The 17,034-nt window shown below is 38.7% G+C and overlaps 1 protein-coding gene across 5 annotated transcripts in view; it reads right to left on the bottom strand.

The window, feature by feature from the left end:
• Positions 1–144: 144 nt before the first annotated feature.
• The window catches only part of RIMKLB (ribosomal modification protein rimK like family member B), a 50,636-nt gene continuing 33,746 nt past the window's right edge, over positions 145–17,034 (bottom strand). For all 5 annotated transcript variants that reach the window (XM_021533902.4, XM_085574101.1, XM_021533900.3 and 2 more), the window contains exons 5-9: positions 16,286–16,372; positions 13,182–13,385; positions 4,799–11,739; positions 607–672; positions 145–345 (exon numbers count right to left, since the gene is read on the bottom strand). In XM_021533902.4, the coding sequence (XP_021389577.1) occupies positions 11,276–11,739; positions 13,182–13,385; positions 16,286–16,372 (755 nt within the window). In that variant the 3' untranslated portion in view covers positions 145–345; positions 607–672; positions 4,799–11,275. The remainder of the gene's footprint in view (positions 346–606; positions 673–4,798; positions 11,740–13,181; positions 13,386–16,285; positions 16,373–17,034) is intronic.

Raw genomic sequence — 17,034 nt, 5'->3', positions numbered from 1 at the left:
TAAAGTGAAGAATACCCAATAGGTTTTACTCTTCTGGCTTAGCTGCAGCTTTGATACAGTATCAACTGATTTCTGAAGTTAACCAGCCCTTCAAGGAAGGGGAGATGGTGCAAAAGGTACCAAAAAGAATCTCACACTCATGAATTACGATTCAACTTTTTTATTCAATTCTCCAAGTTAGTGGGATAGGGATCATCATGACTGTTAACACCACATGTGGACATCACTCCATTGCACATCCCTGCTGATCCATCCTTTCTTCCCTTCATTGTGAAGGAGGCATTATCAAAAGGCTAAGCGCTCCCATGAGAGGCAAAAGATGACCTGCTGCTGCTGTAGAAAAACCTAAAGAAATAAATCATTGAAGAAGTTAGTCCTTGCTCCAAAACATGAACATCAGAAATGCAAGCAGAAATCATTGAAAAAACCACAAAAACCTCTGTATCCAGCACCTATTTGGCTTCCCTGATAGCTGCAACACAGACACACCAAGGACTAAGCCATGGGTACCAAACTCCTCTTCTGACCTTGGAAAAGGCCTTTCCAGGTCAAAGAGTGAGATGCAGTATGGGTTGCGTTCTGAAGATAAAATCTAGTTCCTGTTACCTTTCCAGTGGGTAGAGTTCAATCCCTGCACCTGGTGATCCAGCATCTTCCACACACCTTAGATTCCTGTGGAAATATTTCATGTGGAGGAAAAATTGTGTAAAAGTTTAGCAAAGTCAAACTGCAGACATTTCCTGCCTAGTTCTCCCACTGATAAAACTTCAGTACTTGCCATCCAATAAACAACCATTTCCATTTGGGCATGGACAAGCATTCCTACATAACATTACAACTGCACTACCCCTCCCTTACAATGTTGTAAAGGTCAGTGGGCAGGGTTTCTGTTTCCTTGTGTTGGTTAGATGCATGGGAAAATATATACACAAGCACATCGAATTTCCTCCTAAAACTCCCAAAATGCAAGTTTCAGGCTTAATGCACAATACCATTGAACAGAAATAATCCAGAGAATAAAGACTACCAGAGGCAGTGTTCTGCACAGTAGCAGCAAGGAGGCAAAACTGCACACACCCTCTTAGACAACCACACTTCTTGTATATTAAATATTTACAGATATGAAATACATACAGCTGCAGTCAGTGTGACATGCCCATTCCTCAACAAGGTGTACATGAAACACTCATCTGGACTCCTGGCCTTCCACTACATTGGTATGACAGGACCAAAAGGATAACTGTGAATACAGCTACTGCTTAGGCTTCTTTCCCTGCTTCAGAGCACCTTCCCATTCAGTATATGCAACACCATGGACAGTTTCCACCTCTTCAGTTCCTCTCTCCCCAAAATGTAACTGTTTTACAACACAAATAAACTAAGTATCAAGGAAACCCAGCAGTATCACTGTTTCCAGAAAACTGCATAGAAGAAACGTATGCCTGGCCAAAGAGGTAGCAACAACTGGGTTACTAGCTTATGTAATATGGATCTTCCCTCCCTCTCCAACAATAAATGGTGATTTGTACAAGAGGGATTGTTCTAATAAATTCTGGAAATTAGCATGTATGCCTGTAAATTTACAGATGCAAGAATTAATTTATTATTTAATTTTATACATTACAACAGTGAATGAGGTTTACATTGGACATGAGGAGGAATTTGTTCACAGAAGGGTTGTCAAGCATTGCAATGGGCTGCCCAGGGAGGCGATGGAATCACCATCCCTGGAGGTGTTTATGACTGGATGTGGCACTCAATGCCATGGCTTTCCTGACAAGATGGTGTTTGTTTCAAAGGATGGGTGGGACTTGATGGTCTCAGAGGTCTGTTTCAACCTAACTCATACTGTGATTATGTGAAATTAGTTTCTTGCTATTAGAACACTTTATTGAAAAAAAAAAAAGCCAATGATCTTTTAATAAAAATTTCTTTTTCATTCCTGTACTAAAAATCTCAATTATATTGTAATTTGTCTAACACAAAAATGTTTTTTCTTAGCTGTTCTGCTTCCTATAGAAATGGATAACAGTATTATATATTTAACTGGCCAAACACAGTCCTCTACTTCCAAATAAGCAAAAAATATCTATTACCCTAAGACAGAATACTGTACATAGCTGCATACAGCAACCTGCCTCCAAATAAAAAAGCAGACACACAGAAATTCACATAAATCTTTTATAAGCCCTTCATGCACAGACTTGTCAGAGCTTAATACAGATAATATTACTATGCAGACTGTATATTCTAGTAACACTTGTACTGTTTCTAAAGGGAACAAAGGAGGGATGGAGAAATACCTTGAAAATGCCTTGCATGGGTGCAATGTGAATTTTAACTTTTTTATCAGCCTTATCCATCACCTACTATTCAGTCAGCATGAGGAACCTATCTATTTCCTCCTTTCACAAATATCACCCCTTGCCTGCCTCTGAAAGTCTATGACAAGAACGGAAAATAATCTGTCTTCTTCAAATCTCTATCACATAAAAGCTGCAGAAAACAGGATGTTTAGGGGTATGTCACATCTAAAAGAAAAAAATATAAAACCAGAACTCTTTTATACTGACACTTGGAGAACTGTGGAGGATCTGAAAGTGTTCTAAATGCCTTCCTGTTTATAAAAATAAAATTAAAAAAAAAAAATAATAAAAAAAAAGTAAAATTCTTTCCTGACCAGTGACTGTCACACCTTGGTCTCTGCTCATCAAAAAAGCTTACATATATTTACGTGCCTCTCTCCCCTACTACACTGAGAAGCAGCGGTTACAGGTGTAATGGGGCCAAACAAGCCCATGTCCAGGGCCAGAGGAACACCCTTCTTCCCAAATGTTACTGTCATGTAAACTCAGTGCAGTAACACCTTTAATCCACATGACCACCAATTCTAGGCAGGTGCTACATTTAGTTTGTGCATCAATGGAACCTTCAGCTCATCTTCCCCAAGATCCAGTTCCCAAAGGCCAGTATGTCTAGCATATATTATGTATGGAAAGTCTGGTGAGATTCCTTCTTACAGCGACAGCTGGGAATGCTCAAGATCAGCAAAAGCTTTTTCCTGCCTCATTTCTATCTCTGATGACAGACTGACATAGGCTTCAGATTCCTTTGCCTCTCCTATCAGAAATTATTTCTCTTCATCACTTCTGCCTGACTGGATTTAAAATCCTTTCTCTGTGAGCTTCGTCTCACATACAGACTTTGCTCACTATTACATTTAAGATTGCAATCAATTCTCTATCCAAAATATTTTTCATTTTGCACATGCAATCTCATTTCACTCTAAAAGTTCAGTTCTGGGATTTCCAACCTGTGGTCCACAGAATACTTTCAAAGGATGTATGATAACTATGAATCTAATGAGAAAAGCACACCAGTTGTCCACGGTCCTAAGTGGTACCTGATGTGCACCGGAGACTATTTAGCTGCCCGGATATCAAAATTCATATCCAGCTTTGTTCCTGTATATAAGTGTTGTTCCTGATTTTAGTGTCACTACTCCAGATAAAAAGAGAAAACAGAATTTGGAATTTATTGACTAATACTTAGCTGCAAATTAAGCAGAAACATTTATGAAAATACAAAAGCTACTGCTGTATTCTGTATATTAGTATATATACTGACACAATTCCTTTTCCCAATCCACTTGGACATGCTTCTCCATATTATCAGCTGATCCAGATTCAAACTTCTCCTATGTCAGTACTTCCAGTGCTGCTTTTTTCATTTATTTTCTTTTCAGAAGGAGCAGTCATCCTACTAGAGAGTCAGCATTTTAATCTCTAGTGGGAGAATTACTTAGCATGGAGGTTTTGTTACGGTGGAACATCCTGATGACATCTGCAACAATAACTACTTATGGTGTCTACATCAGCGGTCTCCAAAGAAGAGTCCATGCTCCTCAGGAAGCTTTGCAAGACAATCTGTAAGGCTGCAGGGTGAAAGTGGTCTCTTCACCATTAATAAATACAGTTAAGTAAATGTTTCAAAAATAATCTTCATTTAATCTTTACTTCATCCTTTTTAGCTTCTTGAGTTTATGTAAGTTTTACAATGTATGTAGTAATACACATATGTAACTTGGGAAAACTATTGGGGCGCATGCTCAAAATGGTTTTTCTGATAGGAATGTGCAATTAAAGAAGTTTCAGAGCCATTTAGAACTGAAGAGGTAGCTGACACTACCAACTCTTAACCACTAACTCAGAAACATTACATAATTTGCATTTCCCGCTTCCAAAAAGAATTTTAACTGCTGGTGATTCAAACCTTTTTTTGCTACCTTGAGATTTAGGAAATCTCCAAAAACAATACTGTTCTTTATTATCATGGCATTTATAGACACACACACACACATTGCTCTTAGGTAGCAAAAAAAGCAGCTGGGCGCTCAGCCTATGAGGCTGATGGTAAGGATGTTCGTTACCTTCATAAAATAAAATTCCAAAGGATTGCAGAATCTTTGTCATTCATTCCTTGGTTTTTAAATTAGATTACAATAAACATTTCATCAACAGCACAAATATGAACAGTCTTCTGTGGAGCAGAGAATGACTGGGCTAGATTAATTCCTTTCAACCTTATTTTCCAGTACTCTAAATATATGGTGATTTTGGTGAAATTTAATTTTTTAAGACAAGTACTATCCCTTATAAAGGTAGAGGGGAAACCGGAATGTTCAATCAAAGATGAGAATTAGGACATCAGGTAACCAAACACCAACTGAGATAGATCAATGTGCCTCTTGTATTACAAGCAGTCTTTTGATGGTCACAATTCTGTATATCAGACTCACCATTCAAAGGGACAGTTCTGGGACTCTGCCTCTCTTCTCCATTCCCCTTACTCCAGTTAGTATTTTGCAATCCATTTCTCCCAGTACTGGAGGTTTTCAGGTCACAGTCATGAGTGTCTTCTGCTGCTGCTGCTGCCACCTACCAGTTTTAATATTCTGTTGCAGCAGAAGGGCATATAGAAGAAGTTCTAGTTCAGCATGCACATAATCATCATCCCTTGTCTAAGTAGTCATGGCCTATTCAAGTTTCCCCATACACTAGGCAAAGCACTGCGCACAACCAAGATCAACACAAGGCTTTGAAAGCCATTCCATAAAGAGGAAGGAGCATGATCTGTAAAATCACCTTTAAAGCCACATTAAATATTAAAACTTTAACTATTACAAAATGCAGTACATTTTGGTAAACTCTCCCCACCAAAGATGAATTGCAGACTCTGCAAAGAACTAGTACTGTATTTCTTTCAAAAAACTCTTCACACAATATATATCTAAAATCAGGTTAGAGATGCAAAACTGTGATCCAACATGAATTAACAAATAAATCTGAGGAAAAAAAATTTTTAGACAATATTACAGACCCCAAAAAGACACCCAACCACATGCCTGAAAGTGTTACACCCGTGTCCTATAGCAGCTGATGCACAAAAATATACACAAATAAAGGAATAGGCCTGCCCAATGCTGAGACGCAAGAAGTGGGAGTGTCTGAAAGGAAAAAGCATTGGAAACATAAGTATAACAGGTTTGTAAAATTACCTTGCAAGTAAAATTAAAAGACACAAATTATACACTCAATTATACCAATGAAATCGGGTATCACTCCACTGACTTCTACAGAGTGATTCCAGTTTTATCTCAGTGTAATTGAGAGCAAAATTTGGCTCTAAAATTATTCCCTCCCACCTTAACTTGAAGCTACAATTTATTATATTGCTGATAACTTTGCTTTCTTTCAGGAAAATATAAACTGAGACTGAAAAATTGACTATTTTATGATGGCATAGAGGAGTAATTAATGTACACGGAAAAATAATCTGAAACAAGTGCTAATTCTTTACAGATGTCTTAGGAAATATAATATTGCATCAGGAAACTTGGAAGCCTGTTTATAGGTAAATATTTGTCAACTTGGAAGGGTATTCCAATTCTCTGATACTTTACCTCTGAGTAAAATAGAAGATTCTCCCCTTAAATTAAGCAAAAAATATTAAGTATCCAGTACTTTTACATTGTTTGAGATTAAGGGAGAGAGTTACCAGAGAAGGATAAAATGCACAAGTGCTTTGATACAGCAGTAAGGGCAAGATAAAATGTGTCACTCCATCCTCCACAAACAGAAATCATCAGCTCAACGGTCTTTTTCTGCAGGACACATATTTGTCCATCTCTCCTCTTTACAGGATCCTGCTCTATTGAATTTTAATAGAATTAACATTCTTAGTACTAGTATTTCATTCCTACCAATTACTTACTTCTGCAGTTATATTTCATGTTCACTTAGCAAATGGAAAGCAACGTATCTTTCAAAAATCTAAGCTAAAACAATATACTTGAAGACAATCTAAAAATGATAAAGAAGAGGTGGAATTAATGTATTACAAAACTATCCCTCAGACAGTTGCATGGTGGACTCACTTTTGTCTCACCTGAGTAAAGTAAAGCACAATGACAGTATTCCTAAAAGTCAACAAGTGTAAGGAGGGGAAATAAAGTAAAGCACGGTTTTCTCTAAATCTGCTTAAAGAAATCATTCAACAAGGATCACCAAAACTGATGGGAAGAAAGGAAGGCAGACAAGTTAGCAAACTTATGAAGGTTAGAGTAAGAGCAGAAAAGTGTCAATTTACCTGACAACAGGTCGGTTTTGGATGTCACCAAACTGCTGCATTTAGCATTTTACCCGCTTGCATTACTGGGGGGAAAAGTTTAGGAAGGAACATTCGCAAGGATTTTTCATAAGTTCTCACTCTTGCCATCAGAAAGGGGAGAAGGGGTTTTCTCTGGATTGTTTGACTTTTTTGGCTCCTGAAAAGTTTTGCAAAGAACAGTAACAAAGTGTGAACTGTTAGAACACATTTCTGTAAAAAAAGGGAGAATAAGTCACCCAAAATAGCACAACAACAAATCCCACCCGAAATCCGCACAGTTAATTTGTGTCATTGTTTTAAACAAATAAACAAAACAAAAGGTTTTCAACTCAAATTAGAAACATGGGAGGCTTGGAGATTTCCAACAGCAGATCCACCATCAGAATGCTCCAACAATCATCCAAAGTTTAAGACAGATTTAAAGAAATAAAAAAAAAGGCAGCAAACACCTGGTTATAAATCCTGCAGTGTTCAGTTTAACACAATTCCTAGAACAGTGAAAAAATTAAAAATTAAAAAAGACAGTAGCAACAGAAGTTACCTGTCCGAGCACCTACTATTCCATAGAGAGAACAGGAGTGGGTCGTGTGTCTCACACCAGCCATAAAGCCCATAAACCTTCTCAAAAAGAGTGAGCCATGAGAAAGATACTGTACAATCTGTTTGCAAAGTCTCTCTAAGCCCTTATGATCCCTTATGCATTTAACTGACACATTTTTGCAATGAGGAATTTAGCAAGTGTCACTGGTTTCATTTGTTGGATTTTGTAGTCCAGTATAACATCTGAAGAAGCATCTCCTTTGTGACTGACATACCCAGATGTTCCAGAGGTTATTTCCCAAGTAAATATCACACAGCAAGGATAGTACATGAACTGGGAGAAAAGGCTTCAAGACTGACCATCAACTCAGAACAAAAATTGTAACAGTCAATGTAAACATCAAGCATTGGCACTGTTTTACAGATAAGGTGTTGTAACATTACAAGATTTTATAAAACACATTAAAGCATTAAATACAAGGATTAAGATACAATCCATACATTGACAGCAAGACATTACTTACAAACACATTAAGTTGAACAGAAGAAAATCTCCAGTGTTACAGAGAACAAAATTTCATCAAATGCAATTTAAGAAACTTATTCTTGCAAATGAGTTTCTAACTGGCTCTTTCAAACATTAAAATATACAAAAATAGTTGTATCACCATCAGCTGTATTGGCACCATTGTAATCCACCATCATTGACCATTTTTTCAGCACATGCTTCCAAAGCCACATATGGAGGTAGTGTTAGTGCAACTGTATAGAAGTTTAGGGTGTGATTCAGCACACAGAACTGAAGAAAATAAAGTGTATAAAGCTGACATCTGTGGAGTTCACCTTCAACAGGAAACACTGCCTGGTTTCCACAGGCTAGGTTTGTTGGTGTTTTTCCCTTTGAGTAAAAACGAGACATACCCCACCCCCTTGCATCCCCAGGCCATTCTTTGCATTTCACTGTTTCAGGAACAATAAGTAGGGAGTAAATACATGAGACAAGTGTGCCCATTTGTACAAGTGAACCCTCAAGCAAGGTTTTCATGCAGCATCAATACCCAATATCCAAACACACACACATGATGTTTCAAATCCTGTTTCCCTCTGTGACCACTATGCACAGACTTCTCTCCAAACTAGTAATGGAAGCACCAACCAGAGGAGCAACTTATCAGAAGGGAGTCAAACTGCAAATCTCTCAACCCACTTGGTCTTTTTTTAAAAAGTCTTTTGTTTACTCCATGAAATTTATGACTGTGAAGTGTAACCTAGACATTTTGAAAGGGTTCTAGAAATGTAAGGTTCCTGTGAGCTACAAGATACTACAAGAACTACGAAAAATAATCCATAATATTTAGTTAACTTTCATCTAAAAGATGCTTCCTGTGATAGAAACATGAAAGCCTTTGCATACCAACTAGCACCTGTTTACTCCCTGCTGTTATTCCACATGTGCTCAATGTATGTCAGCTAGAAAGGGAAGGATTGATCCTATCAGCCTGTCAAGAAATGCAGGCACCTACCAGTAAAAAGGAAGAGACAAAAAAAGAAAAAAACAACAACAAAAAAAGAGCCACCCTCCACCCCAAATTCCCCTTGGATAAACAAGCAAGGGAAGTAGAGCTCTTCTAAGAGAGTTTTCTGCTCAGTGACTAGAGAATTAGGTTACTTTCATGTTCTGTTGTTCTGTAATTCTTCACAGAGGTTGAAGACCTTTATATTCTTCAGGTATAACCTGTGCACTTGAAGGCTCAGTAAGAAGGATTTGAAAATACCTTTTTACTGCTGAAGATCATTTTTTTGCTGGACCAGCTGGTCCACCTTCCTGCTTAACACCAACAGTCAACCTTTCACTTGATTTTAATAATAATATTTAATTCTACAAAAAAAAAAAAAGCCATTTTATTACATTCCTTTTAAAATAAAAAAACCAAACTGTACAAAGAAGCATGATCAAACCTCCATAAAGTAGGTTAATACTGTTCTGTTTATTGCCTCTTGAAGACTCTCTGCATAGTGTCCGTGAGTTGTGTTTAAGGTCCAAGTGAAGGTAAAACAGCAGAGCAGCAGAGAGGTGAGGAAGGGCCACAGAGGTGGGCAGTGCAGAACCTCAGAGGGTACATGGGACATGCTCCATTAAAGTATCCAGAAAACAGCAGCATTGCACACACACAACCCCCCTCCAAACAAACCTATTTTCACAAGATGATTTTTCAATTGTAAACGTTTTACTTTTTGTTTTTAAAAAAGAGGCTTATCTTTATATATATATTTATATATATATATAGTTCCAGGGCTTTATGAACCCCAAGAATAAGAGGGGAGTGAAAAGGGAGAAGGAGGAGGAAAACGAGGAGGAAGACAGGGACTGAAAAATGGACTCAGTATTTGTTTTGGTTATCTGTTTTCCAAACCAGCTCAAGGCTAATGAGAAAATGCACAGCCAGAAGGATTAAGGAAAATCAGGAAGTCTGCAAAAAATTAGGAGCTAAACAGCCAACACCCTCAAAAAAAATAAAGGAAAACAATTGTGCACACATAAACACACACGAGTGTGTGCACTCACACCACACACATGTAAAGGCCTAGGATCAATCCCTTAATTGTTTGTGGACCTAGGTTATTTTTTTTTCTTCTTTTTTTAAACTCTGGCTGAGCTCTCTTTTTTTTTTTTCTTTTTCCTTCTTTTTCTTTTTTTTCTCCTTTTTAAAAATCTGCCACGTTTTCCAAAGCTAAGAACTGAATATTTCTCCCCAGTTATACTCTTTGGATTTATGCCAACATCAGTTTTTTATGTTCAGTGGGGAAAAAGTAAGCCTGGTAAGTATTGTATGAACTGCAGCTTTATTCTAAAATTCCTCTAGATGACTAATCACTTTTAACCAGCTCCTCCCTCCTCCACACGTTACCACATTTCTCCCTCCAAAAAAAAGCAAACAAAAACAAACAAACGAACAACCCCCCCACCAATGTACAGGCTACAACTCAGTGTTTTCTTAACAAACAGTCTGCGGTGTTTTCACTTTGGCCACTGTTAAAGATGCAGGCATAGAGAAGGGAGTGTTGGACTAGCATGTATTAAAGAAAAAGGAACATTAACATTGCAGATCTCTCTCAGAAAGACTAAAACACTAACAAATACAAGTTGATGCACGTTTGCTTTAAACTAGTGTAATTCTTTTTCACATTTTTAGATTAAACATCATTTTGCATACCAAACATTACAGTGCTGTTTATCTCCTCCAACCATGCAAAAATAGTTAAAAATGTGCCACTTCTGCCCACAACCAATTCCCCTATATACACCTTCCAAAATCAGGATTTGAAATGAGAAAAACAGAAGTATCCTCCTTTAAAAGCTTTATAAAGGAATTTAGACACAAAGCTGCCACTTAATACCAAGATGGTACAATCTACAGATTTTTACAGAAAGTTCACATTAAGTCAACTGATACTACTCTCAGCCTCAACATTTGAAAGGCCGTATCCTGCAAGATCAGAAAGTGATGACTTTAAAAGGATCCTGAACTTACAGCTCCCATCTACAAGAGTAGGAACAGTAGGTGTCCAGGAATTTTGAAATACTTGGTATTTAACACCTTCAACTCACATAAAGAATTTGAGGCACTCGGCAATTTACAGGATCAAGCCTTAGAGAGGTAGAAAAGACTTAACTGGTGCAATAATTCACAGAAGTTTCTAGAGAGCTGCCAGACAACTTTCTGAAAATCTTCAAGTGTGAATCACGCTTCAATGCTTGCCTGTGAAGACACATGAACTGCAATATATCTGGGGACCAAAGCAGCATCCAAATAAAATTGCTGCTTGGTTACGAACTGAGCATCTCCACTGTAAAACTGATGAAGAACGATGACAATTTAATGTTCCGCAAATGAGTAAGGACAGCAACCACAGCATGTGTGCCTTTTACTTTTGCTCTCTTGACTGACACACCCACCCCCCTTTCCTCATTCCTCTGAGCATTTCTGATAAACAGCATTGCAAGTTGGTTTAAAAAAAAAATTTACAAGAGAGAGTTCTGTTGGTCACCTATTTACACGTGGCATCACTCCACAAGGAGCTTGATCTCATTGGCTAGTAGCTGGTTCATGTTGAAGAGAGCCCCCGGGAGCTTGGTGAGCAACTCTCTCTCCGTGGTCTCAGGGTCGCTGTCGACAGAGCTGGAGCTAGCACTCATGTTGTCGACAGCGGCCCCAGCTGGAGGGCCCAGCTCTGGCTCGCTAGTCTCGCTGGCCGTGGACACCACGGAGAGCAAGGACATGCGCCGCGTCAAGCGGCCGGGGGCCAGCAGGGAAGCGGCATAGTCCGCTATGATACCAGCTACGTCTAAATTACAAGCCTTGTCAAAGGCAATGAAACCTACATTTGCATTGGCCTCGCAGACGTAGAATGAGCCGTCGTCCTTCATCAGCAGGTCAATGCCGCACACATCCATCCCCAGGATGTTTGACACTTGGACTGCCAACTGCTTGCCTTGTTCGCTCAGCGAGCACATCATTCCTACACCACCTGGAAAAAGTGAAAAGAACTTGCTGTCTGCACTCAGGTCACAAGTCACTGACATCCTTCTCAACCAGGCAGTGCTTTTTGATTGGGAAGCTTCAAAGTCAGCCTGCAAGCACACTGCTGGTGACTTAGAAAGCAAACTCCTTTCCACAGTGACTACTAATGAACTTGATGCCACACCAAGATTTTAAAAGATTCTGATCTGCCTTTGGCATATCAAGATTATGATTTGTTTAAAAAGAGTTAAGTGCTGACATTTTAGTCCAGAAAAAAATACATATTTTTATGATCCCAGGATATTAAAAAAAGGAACTAAGAAACCACCCTTGTTCCTTTTAAGGAAGATACTTTCAAGAGGCTTTCTAGCTCACAAGAAATATTTCAGCAAAATTAAACCTAGAGCTCTTGGTAAGACTACAACTCTAACTGTAGATATAACTGAGGGGAATAGGGATTAGGACATTATCATCATCTGTTCACATACCTCTCAACTTCCTATCACAGGTTACTGACTCTAAAGCAAGAATTAGGGAACATTTGTGTCTGAACCTCAGCTCATCAGGTCACAGTCCACCAACTAAGTATTAACTGGCTCAAGCTTCGTCTATCACAATACTTAAATTGAAAAATAATCCAAATAATAAGAAACAAAAAAAAAAAATTAGCAGAAAAATCTTTCAGGCTACATTTCCTCTGCATGAAGTAGAAACTAAAATCTCTTAGGCATTCTGACTAACCAAAAGTGCATTACACATGAACACATGCCATCCCTGCTCATATTCGGTACAGTTTCAGCCAGGCAACCTCAAGCGTCTTTCCTCCTTTTACCCTCAAAAACTCTCAAGTCCAACACCCAAACCTATGCAGAATCTCAGTTCTGAGCATGCTACAATCAATGCAGTAACCTCCTCTTTCTCCCAGATATGGTCTTTGTGGGAGAGGTAGCAGGGAGGAACCTGACAGACTTAAGGCAGCACAGAAAATGTACAGCTCAATCCAATTGTTTATTGCCCTCAACAGCTTCCTCACTTAACGTTTTCTTCTAGTCTCTTGCCAAATGACTGACTCCTCCACCCCTTAAGTGTTGCTTTCTGTCTTCCTTCATTTTCTATTCCTCTCAACAGGATGAAACAAATGATAATGAAACAAATGATGCATTAGCATCAAACTGCCATTACCACATCAGTTGCTCCATTTGTGTTCTAGAACTTTCCCCTGCTTGTCATCATCCCATCTATCAAACACTTTGAGCAAAGATCATCTCTCCTTCTGTGTTTGCTCAACATGCTTCTTACTTAATCCTTATTCTCATGTTTCCCCTTTAAACCCCCAGCAGTAAGCACAATTAACATAAAATAACACCTACAGCTTATTTCAGTCAGCTCTGTGATTTTTCAACTGGGTTGAAATATTCCGATCAAAACTATGAGCAATGCTTTTCCTACCAAGTGAGCAGTTACTCTGCATCCTCCCATCTGTCGAGCAGCGGAGCATGGTGCCCACCACACGGCCTCCCACTACGATGACGCGCACATCCTTGCCATGGGACTCCTTAACGTATTTTTGAAATAAGTAAGGGGCATCGTGACGGATCAAATGGCTTAGGTCTGCCAAATGGTGCTTGTCTCGAGCCAGGAACACAGCTTTACCTGTATGGAGGAAAGAACATTGGGGTGTTGAAAGCAGCTACCCATCTGAGCTGCATCAATGACTCAGCACACAAAAGTCAAACCTCTGACTGGCACACTGCCTATTCTCAGAGGCCCCATCTGTAGCTTATATCCATTTACAAATTCTTCCATGGACAACAGTGTTCCACTGATTCAGTGCTTTAAGTGTTCAAGTACTGATGGAGCTGAGGAGACATGAGTTAAAAAAAAAAGAAAAAGAAAGAAGCAAGGAAAAAGAAAAAAGCTTTAGATAAAGGAGATGGTCTTGCAGTTTCAACTTCTTTTGGTACAAGTCCTTAGTGAGAGGGAAAAAAACAAGGAAGAAATACTTAAAGAGCAGCCAACATGTAATTAATAACAATTTTGTTCATCCAAGAGGACAGGACCCACAGCCTACAGCTTTGACACAAAGGAACCAACAACATGAAACTATTGAACACTGGGCATCTAAGAACTCTGAAGTCTCTAGTGTGTACCACTGCAGAACCACCCACTTCTCTGTTAGGAAGTTCCTGAGAGCTGCTCTTCCCAATACTTAAAAGGGATCACAACTCCAGAATGAGGTCTACAGTGAAGCAACTACTTTCAGAGGAAAACGTTCCACTTCACAGTATCCAAGATAATTTAGAAGAAGATTCCACAAACATAAAATTAATAGATTATCCCACAACTGAAAAAAAACCCTCTTGACAAATCACCAGGTTTTCTGCAAGCAAACATCTCTAGGACTTGGATTTTTTTAATCTAAAGTAAGTAATCTCATTCCCTTTCATTTTTAGAGTACACCAAAGACTTGTTTGTTCTTTTCCAGTTGTATCCATACTGGTTAAAGTCATCCCTGAACCAGACTCCACTACTTTCTATCCAATTTCCAGTCTCACTAGACTGCATCCCGTTCCACCTTTACCTACATTTCCGAATTTCTTTTCCCCTTTCTTAAGGGCTCTATGTCATATTAGATTTATGTTTTGCAATAAGGCTGCACACTTTCTCTTGAAGCAGAACTGGCATTCAGTTCTGTTATGGTGTTAAAGTACAAACATAAATTGATAAACTGCCCTCCTTAAGTAAGAGAACAGAAATGCAGCAGTAGCAGAACTAGGATAAATAATGTGTAAAGAATTCCACCAAGTGCTCCTATGCCCTACTAGAGAGCCTCTGTTTAGATAGGATTTAAGGTCTCCATAACACAGAATACTCCTTGAGGAACATGGAATTTCTCATTACAGAGACATGAGAATGTAAGCTTAAAATTCACTATGTTCTTTCTTCCACTCCAAACTTTAACTATTCTACAGGCAATTAATAATCTGACTGTATTCCTGAAATGGCAAAGGAAGAATGATGCCTTGGAGAGGAACTACTTAGTTCTTGCAAATTATCCAACAACATGACATCTTAGCAAAACCAGGATTGGCCCATTTGCTGGAGTAGCAAATTGTGCAGAAAATTGGCCTAGAAGAGTATGACTTTTATTCATCAGCCAGTACCTATGACCACATTTGTCTATTTATTTTAAATATAATTTGGAAATAGCTGCTCTTCGATTAATTTGAAAAAGCTTCCCCAACTCTCTTAATGTGAAAAGATAAGTACTTTGCATAAATTTGCATTAAAATGCCTGGAGTTTAAACTGGTCTGAAGCAAAACTTGTAAACAGATTTACAGGAATCCTGGCTAAAAAAGGGAGAACAAAGTCAATAGCTAAAACTCTATAATTATTTAGTAGATCTTCACTAGAGGCAGTGTTAAGTCAAATCCACTGTCTCAAATATTCCACAGCCGTCAAATTTACCTTGCTGCAACATCAAACCCCAGCTTGCCATTAGAGCTCCACCCACACTTTAAAACCACACTAACAGGTATTGCTGCTAACAGCAGCAGGTCTGATCTTCCTCAGCCCCAGCGTTTTGCTCTCTTCCATTACATCAACACAAGCATTTGGGCAAGTAAGTGCTAAGTCATGTAAGGAATTAATCTGAGTAAAAATAAACCAACTAGATACATTCAACATCAGTTCCTGAATCCATTTACCACATGGCTACAGAAGCACTCATGCCAGCAGAAGAGAAGCATCAGAGCAGCAGAGAGTGAGAGCAAACTGACAGAGAGAAAGAAGTGGTGTCCTCTAGTTATGATTTTGTTTGAAGTAACTCCTGGTTTTGTGCCTTATCTTTATTTTTAGTCTCTTTATAAATCTAGTATTTATTATATTTGTTTTAAAGTATATTAGAAACAGAGCAACTTCCTCTGCAAATAACCTCTGAAATTGATTTAAACATGGTTTCCTTCAGTAACCACTATTTAACACTAAATTAAGTTGATGTTTGTTTATATACTCAACACTTAAAAGACTAACACAGCAACTTAATCTGAACCTGCAGTAACACCACTGACACTATCAGAGGTCTTTTTCTGAAAAACGGAGATTCCGTTTTACAAACAATATGTAAGATTTTATTAAATCAGAATCTTAATTACAGACAAAGTTAGGTAGGAAAGAAGTCACTGCATGAACTGAGATTTCATTTCTTAAACCTATTTAAAAACACCCCTAAAATCCATGTAGGCTTCTTTCAACTTCATGAAACCCAGACCTCCCATTATTCTAGTTCAAAGCTTTTCTTACAGAAGTCACCAATGCACCATAATTTTGAACACTTTCCCTTTGAATGCAGCCTTTGCAAGACTGGGTTCTACTAAAACTGCTTCCCAGTGTTGCAGCCTATTCAACATTCAGCATTCAAGGGTGGTAGAATTTAGATATATTGGAAAGAAGTCCAACACCTAACAGATCTTAACTCTCATTCCTTGACGAGACAAAATCTTGGAGTGCTGCTCAGAATAGTCCTTGCCCTCACCCCTGACCTCACACCCACCTCGATGACCCCGCGTGTTCTTCACCACCATAGGGAACTCCAGCACTTCCGCCTCATCAATCATTTTGGAAAAATTCTCATGACCACCTGGCAAAAAGAAAACCAACAACATTATGTGCTACCAGTCTGCTGTGGCCAAATTTGGGATGTAATTGCCACACATTCCTCCCACCCTTACAGCTTAGATAATGCAGAAAAATCATTAGTTAGGAGGACCTTGATCATGGAGCATGATCAGACTTGGAAGGTGTTTGTGGTGTGTGGGATACTAAGACCTACTTCCTTTGGAATTGAAGACACAAATTGACAAAGGCCTCTTGATCACAATCCCAAAAGACTCAATCTAATCTTTCATATCCAAATGCCTCAATTCTACCATCTTAGTCCAGTTTATCACCTTTACTTTATCAACTTCCATCTTTTCAAATGTCTAACAGGAAAACAGCAGACATATAACACTAGTAACAGTTCCATCCAAACTACTAACCAGGAAAGCAACATGGAACACAATGACAATGCATAACCCACAGAGCAGCAACAACCAAGACCTTGTCAGTCCACCTCCCCCCTCTGAAAGCTTAAGTTGCCTGTATCTCATTCTCCTTATATCCTGAAGTAGGCAGTACTTCAAACTTTTAATCTCGTTGCATCTCTAAGGACCTTAGAGTGTAGCTTTTAATGGCCATTCACACAATTATGGTTGATACTTCAAGGTTACTTGAGTTCAATTCAAAGAAGGCTGACCACAG

The sequence above is a fragment of the Lonchura striata genome, chromosome 1, assembly GCF_050655825.1.
Source record: "Lonchura striata isolate lonStrDom1 chromosome 1, ASM5065582v1, whole genome shotgun sequence".
Taxonomy (NCBI): domain Eukaryota; kingdom Metazoa; phylum Chordata; class Aves; order Passeriformes; family Estrildidae; genus Lonchura; species Lonchura striata.
The sequence above is the reverse complement of the archived record's forward strand: the minus strand, read 5'-3'. Positions and strand labels throughout refer to the sequence as shown.